At 46.8% G+C, this 18,783-nt stretch overlaps 1 protein-coding gene across 2 annotated transcripts in view; it reads left to right on the top strand.

Annotated features, from left to right (window-relative positions):
* The window catches only part of DUPD1 (dual specificity phosphatase and pro isomerase domain containing 1), a 36,326-nt gene that overhangs the window by 8,995 nt on the left and 8,548 nt on the right, over positions 1-18,783 (top strand). For both annotated transcript variants that reach the window (XM_033209285.1, XM_033209286.1), the window contains one exon: positions 6,453-6,686. In XM_033209285.1, the coding sequence (XP_033065176.1) occupies positions 6,487-6,686 (200 nt within the window). In that variant the 5' untranslated portion in view covers positions 6,453-6,486. The remainder of the gene's footprint in view (positions 1-6,452; positions 6,687-18,783) is intronic.

Raw genomic sequence — 18,783 nt, 5'->3', positions numbered from 1 at the left:
AGGAGGATCACTTGAGCCTAGGAGTTCCAGACCCATTTGGGCAACATGGTGAGACCCTGTCTCTACAAAAGACTTTTTGTTGTTGTTGTTTTTTGTTTTTGAGCAGGAGTCTCGCTCTGTCACTAGGCTGGAGTGCAGTGGCGCCATCTTGGCTCACTGCAACCTCTGCCTCCCAGGTTTAAGCAATTCTCCCGCCTCAGCCTCCCAAGTCACTGGGACTACAGGTGTGCACCACCACACCCAGCTAAATTTTGTATTTTTAGTAGAGATGGGGTTTCACCATGTTGGCCAGGATAGTCTCAATCTCTTGACTTTGTGATCCACCCACCTTGGCCTCCCAAAGTGCTGGGATTACAGGCATGAGCCACCATGCCCAACTACAAAAACTTTTTTAAAAAATTAGCCAGGTATGGTGGTGCAACCTGTGGTCTCAGCTACTTGGGAGGCTGAGGCAAGAGAATATTGAGCCCAGGAGCCCAGGAGTTCAAGGTTGCAGTGAGTTGTGCCACTGCACTCCAGCAGCCTGGGTGACAAAGTGAGACCCTATCTCAAAAAAAAAAAAAAGGTCTGAAATACAGTCTGAGTTAATGAGGAGTCCCTGTGCTAATAGCTCTTCAAAGGCAAGGTCACTTTCACGAAAGGAAATGGCACTCTAGGCCTTAGTGGTCAAGTACTGCTCGGCCTTTTGCATCTTCTGTTATCGTGGTATCTTTATTTTTTCTTTTCTCCTTACATTTTTATTTTTAATTGACAAATAATAATTGTATGTATTTATGGGATACAAAGTGATGTTTTGATATATGTATACTGTATCTTTCACCTTTAAATGTTTTTAAATTAGCTGTACCTTGGTTTAGTTTCCTTTAAAAGCAGACCCTGAGACCAGACTTTGGGTGCATGCTGTTTATTTGAGAGGTGCTCCTGGGAGTACAGTGTGGCATGCAGAGCACCCAGGAGGGAGGACAACCAGTAAAGGATGTGTGAACGAGCAGAGTCCCACTGTGGGCAATTGGGGAGCTCCAACACACGGGCCAGCCTCCGGGAGACTGTGCAGGACATATTTCAAAAGTGGCCCACTAAGGGTTGAGGAAGTGGGGGGGCTGAGGAAGTGGGCAACTCCTGCCCCTAATTGGCGATAACTTCTGGGGGATGTTTCCACACACTGCAGGCCTGACCAGCACAAGGACTAGAAAATGCCCTCAAGAGGAAAATAGGCACCTGAGGTAGGAAGGCTTTTGTGTATAAAGAACTGTCCACTTCTACTGCAGCGACTTGAGCTGAGGAGGCACCTGTAGTAGATGCTTTCCTTGCAACGGGACAAGGATAGTATTGTCTACAGGGGCTTACATTTTAAAAATCAATAGATTTCTCACAACAATCTATGTGGATCATAAAAATACCAGAAAATCTGGGCTTGCATTCCCACGTGGGATGGCAAGCTGCTGCCCCCTTAATGGAGGTATATGCTCCCTGGTGTGCCACACTCCCCACCACTCCCTAACGTCTCTTGCCTGAAGCCAACAGTCAGGTTTTTGTTTGTTTAATTTACTTCTTAACACCCAACTCACTTCCTTCCTCTATGTTATCTGCCTGGTCCCTCGCTGAAGGAGCCTGAGTTTGTCACCTTTTAAGGAGGAGACAGGCTGCCGTTGCATGTAGGCCAAGTCGTCTCGGAGATAGCATTTGATTTCCTGGGACCAAATCCTTAAATATGAAGCTGTAACGGGAACCTGGAGGCCTCTCTTGACAGCCTGCCCAGCTCTCATTATGACATTTAGCCTGTGATTGATATTGTGTGTGTCATTGAGACCTTGGCAGTTAATCTCTGGGTCGAATCTATGGAAACCAAACAGAACAGATTTGTCTTCCCTTCCATGTTGGCTGTGATCTGGGAAACAGATGCTCCTGGCCTCTCTGAGAATTAGAGAGTTGGGAGCCATGCAGAGAGGGTGCACACAGGCCGCCTTCAGGATTTGGAAAGATTACAGGTCTGTGGTTTCTGGACGGTTCCACACTTTGTTCTCTTTCCCCATCAAATCTGCATGCTGGAGGATAATAGATCCCAGGGCTCACTCTGTGTGCCAAGCTCTTCAGGGTAGACCGCACCACTTCCTCTTCTGTCTGGAAATCCAGCCGAGGCTTTCAGCACAGCGATGGAGACGGGTATGGTTCCCTCCACAGTGTAATGAAGGAAGAACAGCCTCATCAAGGGTGAGGTCAGCTTCAGTGATCAAAGGAGGCAGACGGAGGTTTCAGAATGGAACTGACCCCAGCGTCCCCTGAAAATCACCTCTTCTGAAGCTTCCATTAACCGCAGGCAGAGTTCAAGATGGCCTAAACCACCACCCTTAGGTGTATGGTGCCCAGCTTCTACTCACTTCGAACAAGAAGAGTGGGTGCCATGGATGGGCTGAGCTTCAGATCTTTAGACACTGTGGGCCTGAAGCGAGGAGGGCTATAACTACTTATGCTCTTAGGGGACTGAGGGGTCTGGGCTCGTTTCTGTGAGAAAGATTTCTGGCCACTCCTTGAAATAATTTCTCCCTTCCTGACTGGAAACACAGAAGGCAGGCCCCAGAATAGTTTGGGCCTGAACGATTACCCGTGGCAGGAGGGCAGCCCACCCTGCGCCTGCAGTCCCCTCACCTTCACCCTCCTCTGAATCAGCCTGGAGGCTCAGTCCTGCCTTAGCAGCTCTTGCTGAGTCCCTAGCACAGGCCTCACAGCCCTTAATCATTCCTTCACCCCTCAGTCACTCATTCCATTCATTCACTAAGCCACTTCCTCATCCAACCCATATCTCCTGAGTGCCTCCTACGTGCCAGACACCAAGGCTACACAGAGAAGCAACACTCAGGAGCCCCAAGGTCTTCTCTCCTCCCAGCCTGCAGCTGCATTCTGGGCTAAAGACCAGGTCTCCCATCCCACTGGGACAGCGGGAGGCATTTTGAATAAGCGCCCTCACTACCTTTCCCTTGACTCTGCAGCGCCCTGGCTGTCTAGCCACATCTCAGACAATTATTATCAAACTTTACTAAGTGTCAGACTCACGTGGGAGCTCACTAGGATACAGATGCCTGTGCCCCAACCCCTGGCCCAGGGTGCAGCCCAGGAATCTGTATTTTTGGTCAGTGCCAGGTGACTCTGACAGAGGTGGTCTTCAGACCACACTTTGAGAGACTCCACAGGAGGGTCCCCTCTGCTGCCCATTGCCCTCTCCACACCCCACCAGGAAGCAGGAAGTTGTTGGAGGAAGTCACAAATCCTGGCTTCCCACAATCCCTACAGACACACACGGCTAGCTAGTGATCCTTTAAGTCATCTGCTATGGACTTGGGAGAATCGAATTCCCCAAATCAGTGGTATCAATCCTTTCCTTTTAAATTTCTATCATGGAGAATTTCAAACACACCTGAAGAGAAACAGCAACTAGCCAGGTGTGATGGCTCATGCCTACAATCCCAGCACTTTGGGAAGCTGAGGCAGGAGGATCACTTGAGCTCAGGAGTTCAAGACCAGTCTGGCCAACATAGCGAGACCTCATCTCTATTTTATTTTATTTTTTACTTTTTATTTTTTTATTTTTTGAGACTGAGTCTCGCTCTGCCGCCCAGGCTGGAGTGCAATGGCCGGATCTCAGCTCACTGCAAGCCCCGCCTCCTGGGTTCACGCCATTCTCCTGCCTCAGCCTCCCAAGTAGCTGGGACTACAGGTGCCTGCCACGTCGCCCGGCTAGTTTTTTTTGTATTTTTTAGTAGAGACGGGGTTTCACCGTGTTAGCCAGGATGGTCTCGATCTCCTGACTTCGTGATCCGCCCGTCTCGGCCTCCCAAAGTGCTGGGATTACAGGCTTGAGCCACCGCACCCGGCCATCTCTATTTTAAAAAAGGAAAAAAGAGAAACAGCAACTACTTTATAACCATCATCCAGCCCCAATCACCATCACTCATAGCCAGCCCATCTCATTCACACCTACATCAATACCCTGCCCCAACATTGTATTATTTATATTTTCTAACTATATTATTTTTGAAGCAAGTATTTCAGTATGTTTTTCTAAAAGATAAGGCCCTGTGGTATGACATTACTGTCCTCAGAATCTCCAGCAAGTTGGCTGATAGATACAGACCTGAGGACCCTGAGAAGACTGAGGTTTTTTTTTGGTGAGATGACTCCTGCCATGGTGGTGTGCTCTTCTGTCCGAAGGCATATAATGTCTGATCATCTCTTCTTATTCGTATGTGGTTGGCAGTTTATGCTCAGTCTCTGGATACAGCAGCTCATCAGGTGGTGTGAAATGGTGCTTCCTTCTTTATTCATTATTTGGAATACTTCTATAAAAGAAAATTTCCCATATCGAGCCAGTAGTATATAGTTTGTACAAGAGAGGAGCAATACATGCAGATTCTTCTCCTTTATCTATCCATCTTCAAAATAAGGAGCTGGTTCCCAAACATCTTCCAACTGTGCATAATTTAGTTTTGGGTTTTTTTTTGTTTTTGTTTTTGTTTTTGATAGGGTCTCACTGTGTTGCCCAGGCTGGAGTACAGTGATATGATCATGGTTCACTATAGCCTCAACTTCCTGGGCTCAAGTGGTCCTCCCACCTCAGCCTCAGCCTCCTGAGTAGCTGGGGCTACAGGCATGCAACACCATACCCAGCTAATTTTTGCATTTTTTGTAGAGATGGGTTTTGCCATGTTGCTCAGGCTGGTCTTGAATTCCTGGGCTCATGCAATCCACCCACCTCAAGCTTCCCAGAGTGCTGGGATTATAGGCATAAGCCACTGCTCTTGGTCTGTTTTCAGCATTATTATTATTTTGAGACGGAGTTTCACTCTTGTTGCCCAGGCTGGAGTGCAGTGGTGCAATCTCAGCTCACTGCAACCTCCGCCTCCTAGGTTCAAGCGATTCTCCTGCCTCAGCCTCAAGAGCAGTTGGGATTGCAGGCACCCACCACCACACCTGGCTAATTTTTTGTACTTTTAGTAGAGAAAGGGTTTCACCATGTTGGGCACGCTGGTCTTGAACTCCTAACCTCAGGTGATCCACCTGCCTCGGCCTCCCAAAGTGCTGGGATTATAGGCATGAGCCACTGCGCCTGGCCTTCAGTATTATTATGACCTAAGTGTTTGATGTGTTTTGATCCACTGGAATTATTGTTATTTTTCATGTTCAAATTGTTCCATTTTTAATAAATGGGAGCTTCTTCAAGTTGTATTCTGAGTCCCTTTGACATGTTCCTAATGGTCTTTGAAGCCATGAACCCTTTCCTACATTGTCTGCATCCCAGGCCTGCCCCTGCTCACACTGCACCTCATCTCCCTCCCCATCACACTAAGACCCTGTGCTACAGACAGCCTCAATTCATGATCCTCCTTATCTGTAAAATGGGGTTAATGATAGGGTATTAGGATAACCCTACCTCAGTGTTGTTAAGATTAAATGGATTTACAATCATCAAGCACTTGGAACAGTGCCTGGCACACAATAGGTGTTATATAAGTATTTGTCAAATAAATAAACAAGTAGCACTCCCTCCCAGTCACTCACCTCCATGGTTCTCCGTCTTCCCACCTTTTCCTCCTTCTCTCCAGTCTCAGAGTAGGAGCACAACTTCCCTTCCCAGGCTGACCATAGGTGCATCATTTACTCGACTCAGGAAACAATCACTGTCCAATTCCACTGCAAATTCCTCTCCTTGGGGACAATGGAGAGCCCCCTCTTGCATTCCACTGGCAGAGCCTAATGAGCTCTCCAAATGCACATTTCAACCTGGAGGCACAGCTTTCTATCTTGGGGCATCTCTTCCAATCCCCTTGGTAAGTTAAGGCAATGATGGCCAGGCTCCCAGTGTGAGAACGTGAGCACTGCCTTCAGCTCTTCTGACAGGTTAACTCTCACGCGGCCACGTTTCCTCCTCTCTCGAGGCTTCTGAAGTCCTGCTGACGTGCATGTGGCCCCGGCAGGTATGGCCTTGGCGATGTACTCTTTCTGCTGGCTGACGGCTCCCTGCAGACGCTGAGAGGGCCATGGACCTGGAATGTCAGGGATCTTCTGGCCTTCCTATTTTGGGTCCAAAATGGCCCAAACCAGTAGGTTTCAATCAGATAAAGGAAAAAGTAGGCACCAAAGGAGTAAAGTCTAAAGAAAGGTGGGAAGGGACTGGCTGCTTGCAGGATTTCTTAGCCCCAAAACCTGTCTTGGCCCACGTCCAAGGACCCCAGCGCTCCTACTCTAGAAAGATTGGAACATTGGGGAAGTGTCATTTAACTGTCATCATGGCCTTCCTTGTTTACCTGGGTGGCCTAGGAAGAGGAAGCGGGGGCATAGCAGGTTGGGGAAACACTTGCCAAATTTTAAGATTAGCTTATTCCCACCTCTTTTTGTAAAGCCTATTCCCTGCCTCAGTGTCCCCTGCTAACCCCATCCTGCTTCTCTCTCATAACCAGCTGCAGAAAGGAGAGAAAATCCCTTAGCTCTAAAATGACATCCGGAGAAGTGAAGACAAGCCTCAAGAATGTCTATTCATCTGCCAAGAGGCTGTCGCTGAAGGTGGAGGAGGAAGGGGAGGAGGAGGACTATTGCACCCCTGGAGCCTTTGAGTTGGAGCGGCTCTTCTGGAAGGGCAGTCCCCAGTACACCCACGTCAACGAGGTCTGGCCCAAGCTCTACATCGGCGATGAGTAAGTGCCATAGTTAGCTGTGCCACAATTTACCCGCAATTTCTCAGATGTGAACATTAGGGGAAGGAAGGAGAGGGGTGTACAGAAACTCTCTAAGGTTTTCTTCTTTGAATTCGGCTTTATTGAGAAATAATTCATAGACCATAAAGTTCACCCTTTTAAAGTATACAATTCAGAGGTTTTGTTATATTTACAGAGTTGTGCAACCATCACCACTCTCTAATTTGGGAACATTTTTATCACCTCAAAAGGAAACCCTGAACCCACTAAACAGCCACTCCCCATTCCCTACCTGCCCTTCGGGCCCTGGCAACCACCGCTCTACTTTCTGTTTTTATAGATTTACTGATTTCCAGACATTCTGTATAAATGGAATATTATAATATGTTCTTGGCTTTCTTTTACTTTGCATAATGTTTTCCAGGTTCATCCAAATTGTACTTGTCTCAGTATTTTATTCCTTTTGATTACCAAGCTCCATGTGACTTTCGAACTTTTCTGTAAGTCTAAAATTAGTTCCAATGAAAACAGATACACAGATATTTTGACCAAAAATACCACTTTAAGAAATGTAATTTACAGAAATAAGAGTAGCAATAATGAGAAAATACGTGCAACAATGCTTATTATAACAGTGTTTGGACTAGCAAAAAAAAAAAAAAAGGAGGGACTGACATCTCTAGCCTTTTAATAACAAAATATTATTTAAATGTAGTAAATATTTCCTATAACGAAAGTAATAGGCTGGGCATGGTGGCTCACCCCTGTAACCCCGTCACTTTGGGAGGCCAAGGTGGGAGGATTGCTTGAGCCCAGGAGTTTGTGACCAGCCTGAGCAATATAGTGAGACACTATCTCTACAAAAAATTTTAAAAAATTATCTGGGCTTGGTGGCACACACCTATAGTCCCAGCTACTTGGGGGGCTGAGGTGGGAGGATCACTTGAGCCTAAAAGGTCATGGCTACAGTGAGCTGTAACTGTGCCACTGCACGCTAGTCTGGGTGACAGAGTGAGACTCTGTCTCAAAAAAAAAAAAAAAGTAACATATGCTCATTGTGTAAATAGAGAAGTCTCGGTTTCCCTATTGGTAAGAGGCTAATAAGATAACCTTCCTCATGGGGCTGTATGGATTAAGTGGGATAATGTGTGTAAAATAGTACACTGCCTAGTACATAGGAAGTGCTCAGTAAAGGTTAACTATGATAATAAACAAATGATAAATGTAAGAAAGATTGCTTTCAATATCCCAAAGCAATCACCAAAGGCCATTACTCCAGAGATACTCCTATTAATATTGTAGTATATTTCCTCCTAGACTTTCCGAATATTACTTTTGGTTTTGGAATTTGTTTTTACATAATTGTAACTATATTGATTATTCATTTTCTCTTATTTCTCACATAGCATCATTCATAAACATTTTCTTTTATTACTTCTTATGTATTTAATTAGAATAGACATGACGATATATCAGATGAACAGAAGAGCATTCGCGTAACTACTTCCCTATTGTTGGGCGTATCAGTTATTTTCATGTTTTCACTTTTATAAGCAACGCTGCAGTGGGTATCTTTACACATAATGTTTTTTCTATATTTAGAATTATTTCCTTAGATCTGACCCTAGAAATGGTACAACCGAGGAAAGAGAGATTAAGATTTTAAGACTTAAACTGTCTCTGTATCTTTATCCATGCTGTTCCCTTTGTCTAAAATGTCTTTCCCTGCACCTCATGTCCGAGTCCAGATCCTATGCATTCTTCAAAGTCCACTCAAGTCATTTCTGCCATGAAGCTAGCTTCCCCTAATCCCCATAGTGAGAAGTAAGCTTTTTCTCTGTATATTGTATACTGTATTTACCTTTCCTATGGCTTATAATAATAATAGCTAAGTTGTATTGAATTCTTAGGTGTTAGGTGTCATGCCTTGTGCTAGGCGTCATTTAGACTCCACAATAACCCTATAAAGGAGGAACCATTATTATTCCCATTTTACAAATGGATAAGTCACAGCTCAGAGAGTTCATTCATTCATTCAGTCAGCCAGTAACCGTTTACTGGACACCTTGCTTAGAGCTGCGGGGGAAACAAGGAAGAAACTGAGGCTCAGAGAAATCAAGTAATCAGCCCAAGTTCTCACCACCAGAAGGGGTAAAATTTATACTCAAACCCAGATCAAAAAAAAAAAAAAAAATGTGGTCAGGCCGGGCGCAGTGGCTCACGCTGGTAATCCCAGTACCTTGGGAGGCCGAGGCGGGCAGATCACAAGGTCAAGAGATTGAGACTATTCTGGCCAACATGGTGAAACCATCTCTACTAAAAATACAGAAATTAGCTGGGTGTGGTGGCGCTTGCCTGTCATCCCAGCTACTCGGGAGGCTGCAGGAGAATCGCTTGAACCTGGGAGGCGGAGGTTGCAGTGAGCAGAGATTGCGCCATTGCACTCCAGCCTGGTGACAGAGCGAGACACCGTCTCAAAACAAACAAACAAACAAACAAAACATGGTCAGGTACAGAAGCTGTTTCAGAGTTGAGGAGGGAAGAAGATAGAGATGAGCAGAAATGTAACGGAACAGAAACAGCAGTGAGTACTGGAGGGGAAGGAGCACAGGGTTTGAGTCTTGGCTCTGCCACACAACACACCAGTTGTGTGACTTTGGACAAATTATTTTACCTCTCTTCACCTTATATGGCAACAATAATAGGACTTATCTCATGGGGTGAAGATTAAATGAAATCAAACAAATGCTAGAGTAGTATCTGGCACATAGTAAATGCTCAGTAAGTGCTTGGTGCTATTACGGATCTGAGAAAGATCACAGAAGACATGAATCCAGGCTCGACTTTTGAAGATGGGTAGAATTTCAAAGAAATTCCAGGCAGAGGACGCAGGATGGGAATAGCTACAGAGGTGAGAAAAGCAGGGTGATTCATCTGGAATATGGAGGATGAATGTGGTACACTTTCAGAAGGTCTGAGATTAAGCCAGATTCTACTGCTGTGTGGTCAGTTTTGATTAGCTGTGCTAGTCTAATAGCTCACCCCAACATCTTGGTGGCCTGCCACAGCAAGGTTCTTTTTCACTCACACTGCAGTCCATGGTGGGCCAGCTCTGCTGCGTTCCCGACCACTTTACTCTAGGACCCAGGGTGACAGAGCAGCCCTGATTTGGGATCTTGCCAGCCTTGCAGCAGAGAGAAAAGAGAGACCTGACAAACCATAAGCTAATTTAGAAGTGACACTTGCCATTTTTGCCCACATTTCACTGGCAAAAGCAAGTCCACACCAAAGCCTTATGTCAGTGGGGCAGGAAAGTTTAACTAGCACAGCCGGAGGGGCTGCAAACATTCAACAGTAATGCCATCTGGCACAGTCTCCTGGTCAGGTGCATTGACTTTGGGCAGATTATTTTACCTTTTCCTCCACTTAAAGAATAGTTGGCCAGGTGCGGTGGCTCACGCCTATAATCTCAACACTTTGGCAGGCTGAGGCAGGTGGATTGCTTGAAGTCACAAGTTCGAGACCAGCCTGGCCAATATGGCAAAACCTCGTCTCTACTAAAAACACAAAAATTAGCCGGGCATGGCCGGGCGCGGAGGCTCACGCCTGTAATCCCAGCACTTTGGGAGGCTGAGGCGGGTGGATCACGAGGTCAGGAGATCGAGACCATCCTGGCTAACACGGTGAAACCCCGTCTCCACTAAAAATACAAAAAATTAGCCAGGCATGGTGGTGGGAGCCTGTAATCCCAGCTACTCAGGAGGCCAAGGTGGAAGAATGGCGTGAATCTGGGAGGTGGAGGTTGCAGTGAGCTGAGATCGCGCCATTGCACTCCAGCGTGGCGACAGAGTGAAACTCCGTCTCAAAAAAAAAAAAAAAAAAAATTAATAGACAAATGCAATATTATTGTTACTTAACAACAACCACAAAAAGAAATCTGGAAAGGTAGGTCAGGGCCAGCTTGAGGAAGGGTAAATGATGGCCAAGGGACTTCATTCAGAAAACCATTGAGTATCTGAGCAGAACCGACGTGTTCTAGTTAATCACGTGCCAGACAATAAAATATGCTTGCCTCCTTGATGTTTGACCTTGAACTTGCTTCTTTCAACCAAGAAAATGGAAAATGTCGCTGCCCTTGTAATTCAATTCTGCCTAATCGAGCCCCAATACAAGCACACACAGGTGTGTGAGGCTTGCACCCCCGGCTGGGGGCTGGAGCCTCAAGTCAGCATGGCGTGGTGCTTGTCCCTAATTTCTGTGACACTCACTTAACAAGGTTAAGGACACTCACAGCTGCTTATTGCAAGAGCAATTAACTCCACTGCCAATGCAGCCATGCAAAGGCCATAGCCTGGGCTGTGAGCAGGCAAGGCTGCCTGTGTTTCTTGGTCTTTTTGCAGGGGTTGCCCAAAGCAGCCAAAAGCTCCAAGCTGGTTCCTCGTGCATAAAGCCTCAGTTTTAATTTGATATTTACATTTTGGTTAGGTTTTTCCTTTCCCTAAAAGCACCTAAGATTTTTGAGCCCAGTACCAAGGTACCAAGGCTCTGGAAGTGAAGGAGGTCAGGACCCAGGAGTAAGGTTGGATGTCCTGCAACGGCCAAAGCTACTATCTATCCTTGGAGCCCAGGCCAGTGACTGTTGGGCCCGCAGAGGGGCATATGTACCTCTAAGATGAAGCTCACTCTTTTCCCTGCTCCTTTTTGTGGAGAGAGGTTGAGTGGCTAAGCATCTGCTCTGGAGCCACAGTGTCTGGACCCAATACTGGTTTCTGTGTGGCCTTGGGCAAGTCACTCAAGCTTTGTGACTTTCAACTTCTTCACCTATAAAATGTGGATTCTATGCGTTAATGCAAACAAAACACGTCTCACAGTGCCCAGTACATTCATGCACTGAATGACAAATCAGGCAGGTTCTGGAAATTCGACTCACAGTGGATGAGGAAGATAAAGAAGCGTCACTGTGCCTTTCCACCCAGGGTCCCCATGCTAGGGGAAGAAGCCTTGGGACAGAAAACAACCCTGGGTCAGATTTCTCCCATGAGATTCTATCACGACCCAGGGCAGAGTGCTGGAAGGAGGGCCTGCCCTCCTAGACCTTCCAGGGAGGTGACCTAAGGCCTAAGAAGGCAGCCACATCAAAGCTCCTTGGGCCTGTAGGTTTCGAAACTGCTAAAGCATTTTCTCAATCCCAGGTTAGCCCAAGGGGATTCACCAAGTGGGCCTGCCTGGTAACTGCAAGTCCTCATTGCTCAGCAGCCCAGGGGAGGGGAAAGGTGGCCCTGCCACTGCTGCCTCATAAGAAAAGGCCACAAACAGGACAGCGATGTGAAGGGTGCTCATTCTGCTGGCTCAGCAGAGGGGTCGAAGGGGTGGGGCCTGGCTGGCCACCTTGCAGATATTCCTGGGGTTTGGGGGAAGTCTTCTTCACACAAGGTGTAGCCACCCACTCCCTACTCATTCCTCTAACTCGACAGGGGTCTGAATCTGCCACAAGTGGAACCACAGGCTCAGCGTGGAGTGGAGGGCTCAAGCATGACTGGGCACAGAATCCCAGTCCCCACTGTGTGTGGGTGGCCACCAACTATGGGTGGCCTTTTGCAAAGCATTTTATTGTTCTGGGACTCTGTTTCTTTATTTGTAAAATAAAGGATGATTTCAAAGGTTCCCTTCCAGCTCTCAAATAAAATTATTTAAGAAATGGCCTATTAAATGAATTAGGCTTTATTAGTTTCAAGCACACACTTGTTTTATTACTTTTAAGTCATTCAAATTAGATTCAAATTAGGTTAACCAAGTGTTGCCCTCCAGAGAGCCAGGGACTGGCATCAATGATGAGATAAGAATAATTCATCACCTCTTATCAATCAGCAGTCCCTAAATGGGTGCTTCAAAAATGCTTGAGTATGCTCGAAAGCACTAAGTTTCTGTAATTTAAATATTCTCACTTTAATCTCGTTCACATCTTTCATTTGCTTAGCAAAATCTTTTTTCAGTCCTTTTTTTCCCTATAGTCAGCAGGAGGGGAAATATCCTGGCTACCGTCAAAGTGATTGCAAATTCCTAGGCAGGGCAGCCTCCAGTGATAAGGCTTGGCTGAAACAGGATAATTGAGAAATCTCTCTTGCCTCTCCACCATGCGGGTGTCAGAGCCAGTGCCAGGGTGCAGTTAAACTTCCGCTGTTCATGGAATGGTGGGGGCCCTCAGGAGCTCCTTGCTTAAACTACAGTTGCCTCCAAGGTCCGGCATTTGGGGTCAGATTCCTGCCAAGGCCTGCGGCCTGTCCCACCCACCCAGCCCAAGCTGGCTTTCCAGGGAACCCTCTGTCTTGTCCTTTCTGCTTTTCTGCTTCTGACCGGACTCACAACCTCAGAAGCCAGAGGCATCTCCAGGGCTGGCCTGGCCTCGAGAACCTGGGAAGTGAAGTGAAGGCAAGTCAGTCAGCTGAGACAGCTCCTTCTCCCTGAAAAGGAGGAACCAATTCTGCCTTAAGGCACCGAGCAGGTATGAAATTAACCTGCTTCTTCAAGGTGTGGGTGGCGTGGCCAGTTTAGGATGCAGCAAAACACTGTCAAGGTTGCCAATTTAACATGCTGGGCATTACCTGAAATAACTAGGACTTCCAACTACCGAAGGCCACTGAGGCATAGCTGGGCAGCGGTCATGGGCAAGATGTTCGGGGAGAGAAGCCTGAGGCCTTGGCCTGGCCTGGCCTTCTCATTGCCAGAAAACGGCTTAGCAGTCAAGGCCTCAAGCAACATAAACCATCTCCTTGCATGGTTAGGCAAATGCCAAGTCCAATTACTCATACCACATCATTTCTCAAAACCAGGCCTCCTGGGTATTCTCTTCTCTTCGCCTCCATCCTTGGAGGAATAGAATTTGAGAGAGTGGGGCAGACAGGAGATTTCCAGCAGGAGTTAAAAACCCTGAGGCCACCTTATGCCTCTACAATGGTCTCTCCTGAGAACTAAGGAAATAACAATACACATCATGCTATACATTTACATAGTAAATGAATATATGACTGGCTCATTACTGAAAATGTACAAAATGTAGAAAGACAAAAACAAGAAAATTTAAATTACATATAATCCCATTACCACATTTTGTCATGGGATAAGCACATTCTGACATACATCTTTCCACTGCCTTTTCCCCCTGGAATCATCTTTTAACCTCTCAACGAAGCTTCAATACTGCATCATTCAACTTCACAAGACTCTCACAAGGAAAGTACTGCCAGTGTAATCGGTGCTGTTTAGCAAACAAAGAAAACGCAGGCTCCCAGTGGTTCTGCCGCCTCAGTTCATGCGTCAGTTTCAGCTGTCAGCCCCGTGTTTTCTCAGGTGCCTCAACACGGAGGAGCTTCACCATCAGCAAGTAACAAGAACACCCAAGACACCGGAAGGCCAGTTCATTTCACTTTCCCATCAGGTGAACGAACAAAGATCAGATGCCAGAAATGTGCCCACTGTTTTAAAGTCCACTTGCAAGGAACGGGCACACTCAAGACTGCACGGTTAAGACTCCACTGGGGGCCGGGCGCGGTGGCTCAAGCCTGTAATCCCAGCACTTTGGGAGGCCGAGACGGGCGGATCACGAGGTCAGGAGATCGAGACCATCCTGGCTAACACGGTGAAACCCCGTCTCTATTAAAAAAATACAAAAAACTAGCCGGGCGCGGTGGCGGGCGCCTGTAGTCCCAGCTACTCGGGAGGCTGAGGCAGGAGAATGGCGTGAACCCGGGAGGCGGAGCTTGCAGTGAGCTGAGATCCGGCCACTGCACTCCAGCCTGGGCGACAGAGCGAGACTCCGTCTCAAAAAAAAAAGACTCCACTGGGTTTGGGAGACGAAGGCAGGTGGATCATCTGAAGTCAGGAATTTGAGACCAGCCTGGCCAATATGGTGAAACCCCGTCTCTACTAAAAATACAAAAAATTAGCCAGGTGTGGTGGCGGGCACCTGTAATCCCAGCTACTCGGGAGACTGAGCTAAGATAATCGCTTGAACCTAGGAGGCAGAGGCTGCAGTGAGCAGAGATCATACCATTGCACTCCAGCCTGCGCAACAAGAGCAAAATTCTGTCTCAAAAAAAAAAGACTCCATTGGGGAAGGTCACCATCAAGGCCACACCCATGAAATGATGTGTGACCATGACAGTGTCACACCCTACTGAAAAAATAAGGTGTGAGATGGCAAGGTACAGCCTGCCAGCAAACAGAAATCCATAATCAGGTGTGGGAAATGTGTGGATTCTCCGCAGACATCAGAGTGTGGGGAACCATTCCGATCATGAGGGGACTTCCTTCAATGCCCAATGTAGAGTCTGTGCAACATGGGATCAGCCTGCTGCTGCCTGAAGGAAGCTGCAGGGGGTTTGTACAGATGTATATATTCAGGGCTTGTGCCTCCTCCCCTCTGTGCAAGAGCACACGCCTGGGAAAATGGGCTTGCCAGCAGAGGCTGAGGTATTTAGGCTGACAACAGGAGAGTGACAAGGGATCTGAACAAGTGAAACGTCAGGAGCACTGCCCAAGAAGACCGCCTCATGGAGTGGCAGCTTATCTGTCATTCCTCCGGGGTGGGGCTTTGAAGCAAGCTTCCTGGGAACAACTCCAGAGGGGCTGGCAGGTATCTGGGCCAGGCCAGAGAAGCAGGCAGGAAGGGAAGGGCTTAGGTGAGGAAATTGGGCCATGCAAGAAGGAATTTGTTTCTTCAGCCCTCCTCCAATCTGGAGTCCAAATCCAGAGCTAGGCTGGAAGTTCACAGGAAGGGAGAAGACTTCAAGAGAAGTTAGTCAAAACGGGCATATGACTGACGGTGTTCTTCAAAAGCAAACTGCATAGGCCAGGCATGGTGGCTCACGCCTGTAATCCCAGCACTTTGGGAGGCCGAGGCAGGTGGATCACCTGAGGTCTGGAGTTCAAGACCAGCCTGACCAACATGGTGTTACCCTGTCTCTACTAAAAATACAAAAATTACCCATGCATGGTGGCACGTGCCTGTAATCTCAGCTACTCGGGACGCTGAGGCAGGAGAATTGCTTGAACCTGGGAGGCGGAGGTTGCAGTGAGCAGTGAGCCGAGATGGCGCCACTGTACTCCAGCCTGGGTGACAGAGCAAGACTCTGTCTCAAGAAAAAAAAAAAAAGTAAACTACACGATTCCAATGAACTGGAAAGAGTCAAAAAATGTTAAAAAAAAAAAAAAGTAAAGTAAACTGCATGAGTCCAACAAATGTGTAAACAATGTCCATCATTGCTAAAATGAATCACTGAAAACAAGACACCATTTTTCTTTTGTCTATGAAATTGATGAAGTATATGGACTGCAAATTTTATCAAGTTTTCTGTAGGGTAATTTAGTAACAAGTATCAAATGTATTTTAAAATGGCCATATCTGTTGACCCAGCAATTTCACTTTTAAAAATGTCTCCTATGAACATAATCAGAGGAGTGCCCAAAGAAACACAGCAAAATGTTTGGTAAGAAAAAATTGGGACTTACCTATATAATGAAAGAGCACGCAGTTATTGAAGTCTTGTGTGTTGCCATAGGAAGACGTTTACAATATATCACCATGTCAAAGATTTTGAAACTTTATATATAGTATTGTACAAAAAAACTACTCTCTATAAAATATGCAAATCTATGCATAGAAAAACAATGGGAGGTTCTTACATCAAAAGCTAACAATAGCCTTTATCCCCAGGGGAGTAGAAATACAGGTGATTTTTTGGGAGGGGGCAGTATGTGTTCTGCATTCTACATTGAGCATTTGTTATTTTTGTCATGAGATGACATATTATTTAAAAATTGAACAGATTGATCACATCTAGGATTGTGCCTAACCAGAAATGAAAGCTCCTGTGTCATCTAGATTCTGGAATTACATTCCTAAATCTGTTTTTCTTTCTGAACTCTTTTCTCCCTCAGCAGAGGCATTTATGTGGACCCAGGAGTGGGGCACATGGCCTTTTCTCCACGCCCATCACCCCAAAATGCCCTGTGTTTCTTAGTCTCTTTTCAACATATGTGAGCAGATAATGTATCTGGCCCTGAAATTTAAAAACAAAACCAAAGCAATCTAGTGTCAGACACCACCCTCTAAGCCTGCCCCACTCCCAATAATTGCTGAGCTGGGTGTCTGTCCCAGCTGGGGATTGGACGATAGGTGTCTGTGATGATGGCTCTGCCTCCCCCACAGCATCTGTGTAAGAGGCACTCCGTTTATTTGCAGATTCCCATTCTGCTGTGGATGCTCTTTCAAGCCCTCAACTGAACTCTAGTGAACGAAGCTGGGGGGAGACCCCAGAGTGATGTGTGAGGATACTGACTCCCCTTCCCGTCCAAGGAGCCAAGACCCTGAAAACTTGTGGTGGGCCTCAAATACCCACCAGGTCTTGGAGTCCTCATGAGCCTCTTTCTCTCCCTCAGGCACAGCCAAAATCAGCCTCATGTGGTGGATATGGAGGTGTCAGGCAATGGGTCTTGTTGCATATCTACCCCACTCCCCAAAAGTGGCAAAGTGCAAACTGTTATTCATTCAAACTGCCACTTGATTATGTTGAAGGCCAGTTACTGAACCCAGAGAGAACAGTCTTCACGGTGGGTAGGAGCTTCCTGTCAAGGAGAGTTAATTTTAATTTTTCCACTGAGCTCAACCTCAAAGTGAGGTTGATTGCTACTCAGCAAGATGGACCGCATTAGCGGCGGCTTTAATTGGGCACAGAGCTACATCCCCAAAGCATAATGCTTGTTGTATACATACTTTGGGGCAAGACGAAAAATGAAAAGCAGACCTTTCTGAGGAAAAATGGAAAGCACAATGTGTCCCACAGTCAGAATGGCCACACCAAGAGCCAAGTGGAGGGGGGCTCAGTGGGACTCCCCACTCTCCATGCCACAGTTCCGATGAGCTGTCTGCAAATGTTTCCAAATGCTCAGTTCCCTTCCCAAACACTGGACACCATCGTGGTTCTCATGCCAGATAAAAAGCTCCAGGAAACCAGTGAAAGACGAGCGCGCCCTTGGCCGAGGGGCCATGGCATGTATTTCTGGTGTGAGGCTTCCTCCTGGCCCAGGGTGTTGGTCCCTGCTAGCATCTAACATGGTCACTTCTGTCCACATGCTTTTACCAGTGGCCTTGAGATGAGCCCTCAGCTGGAGTGCAATGCCACTTTCACCCTCTTACTGGTATGGCTCCAGACCCTTGTCACGTCTTCCCTGAGCTGAAGTACTGGTCTTCATGCAATTGAGGGAGATGTCTTCTTAAACCCAGGTTGTATCACTTCTCTTTAAACACTCTCTAAAGCTCTCCTTGACTCCCAAACACAGATCCTAACATCCAGCATCCCCACACATCAGCCAGATTGATTTTTTTCTTTCTTTTTTTTTTTTTAGACAGAGTCTCTCTCTGCTGCCCAGACTGAGTGCAGTGGTGCAATCACAGCTCACTGCAGCCTCAATCTCCCTGAGCTCAGGTGATCCTCCCACTTCAACCTCCCCAGTAGCTGGGACTACAGGCACATGCCAGCATGTTCAGCTATTTTTTTCTTTATATTTTGTAGAGATGGGGTTTCATGATGTTGCCCAAGCTGGTCTTGAACTCCTGGTCTCAGGCCACCCTCCCGCTTTGGCCTCCCCAAAGTGCTGGGATTACAGGTGTGAGCCACCTTGTCTGGCCAGATTGATCTTTAAAAAAGTAAAAAATGCTTACTTCTTTCTTAAAATCCTCTAGCAGACTTCTGCCACACTTGCAATAATACTCAAACTCCTTCCTATGGCGGGCAGGACCCACCACGATCCAGTCCCTCCACCTTTCCAAACTTCTGTACCACTATTCCCCTTGCCACATCAGCCACACTGGCTTCCTTTCTGTTCTCAGCACTTGTTCCCTCTGCCTGGATGAAACATTTTCTCTCCAACTCATCCTCAACCTTCTCACCCTCAGTCTTGGCTTAAACACCACTTCCCCACAGTGGCCTTTCCCGACCACCTTGCCTGAAGCAGGACCACGGTCATTCTGTATCATGTCATGAAGTTTTAGGTCCTTCGGACAGCTCTCACTGCTCTCTAAAATTATCTTTACTTGTTG

Source organism: Trachypithecus francoisi, unplaced genomic scaffold, assembly GCF_009764315.1.
Source record: "Trachypithecus francoisi isolate TF-2019V2 unplaced genomic scaffold, Tfra_2.0 Lachesis_group9, whole genome shotgun sequence".
Taxonomy (NCBI): Eukaryota; Metazoa; Chordata; class Mammalia; order Primates; family Cercopithecidae; genus Trachypithecus; species Trachypithecus francoisi.
This window is presented reverse-complemented; position numbering and strand designations above follow the sequence as displayed.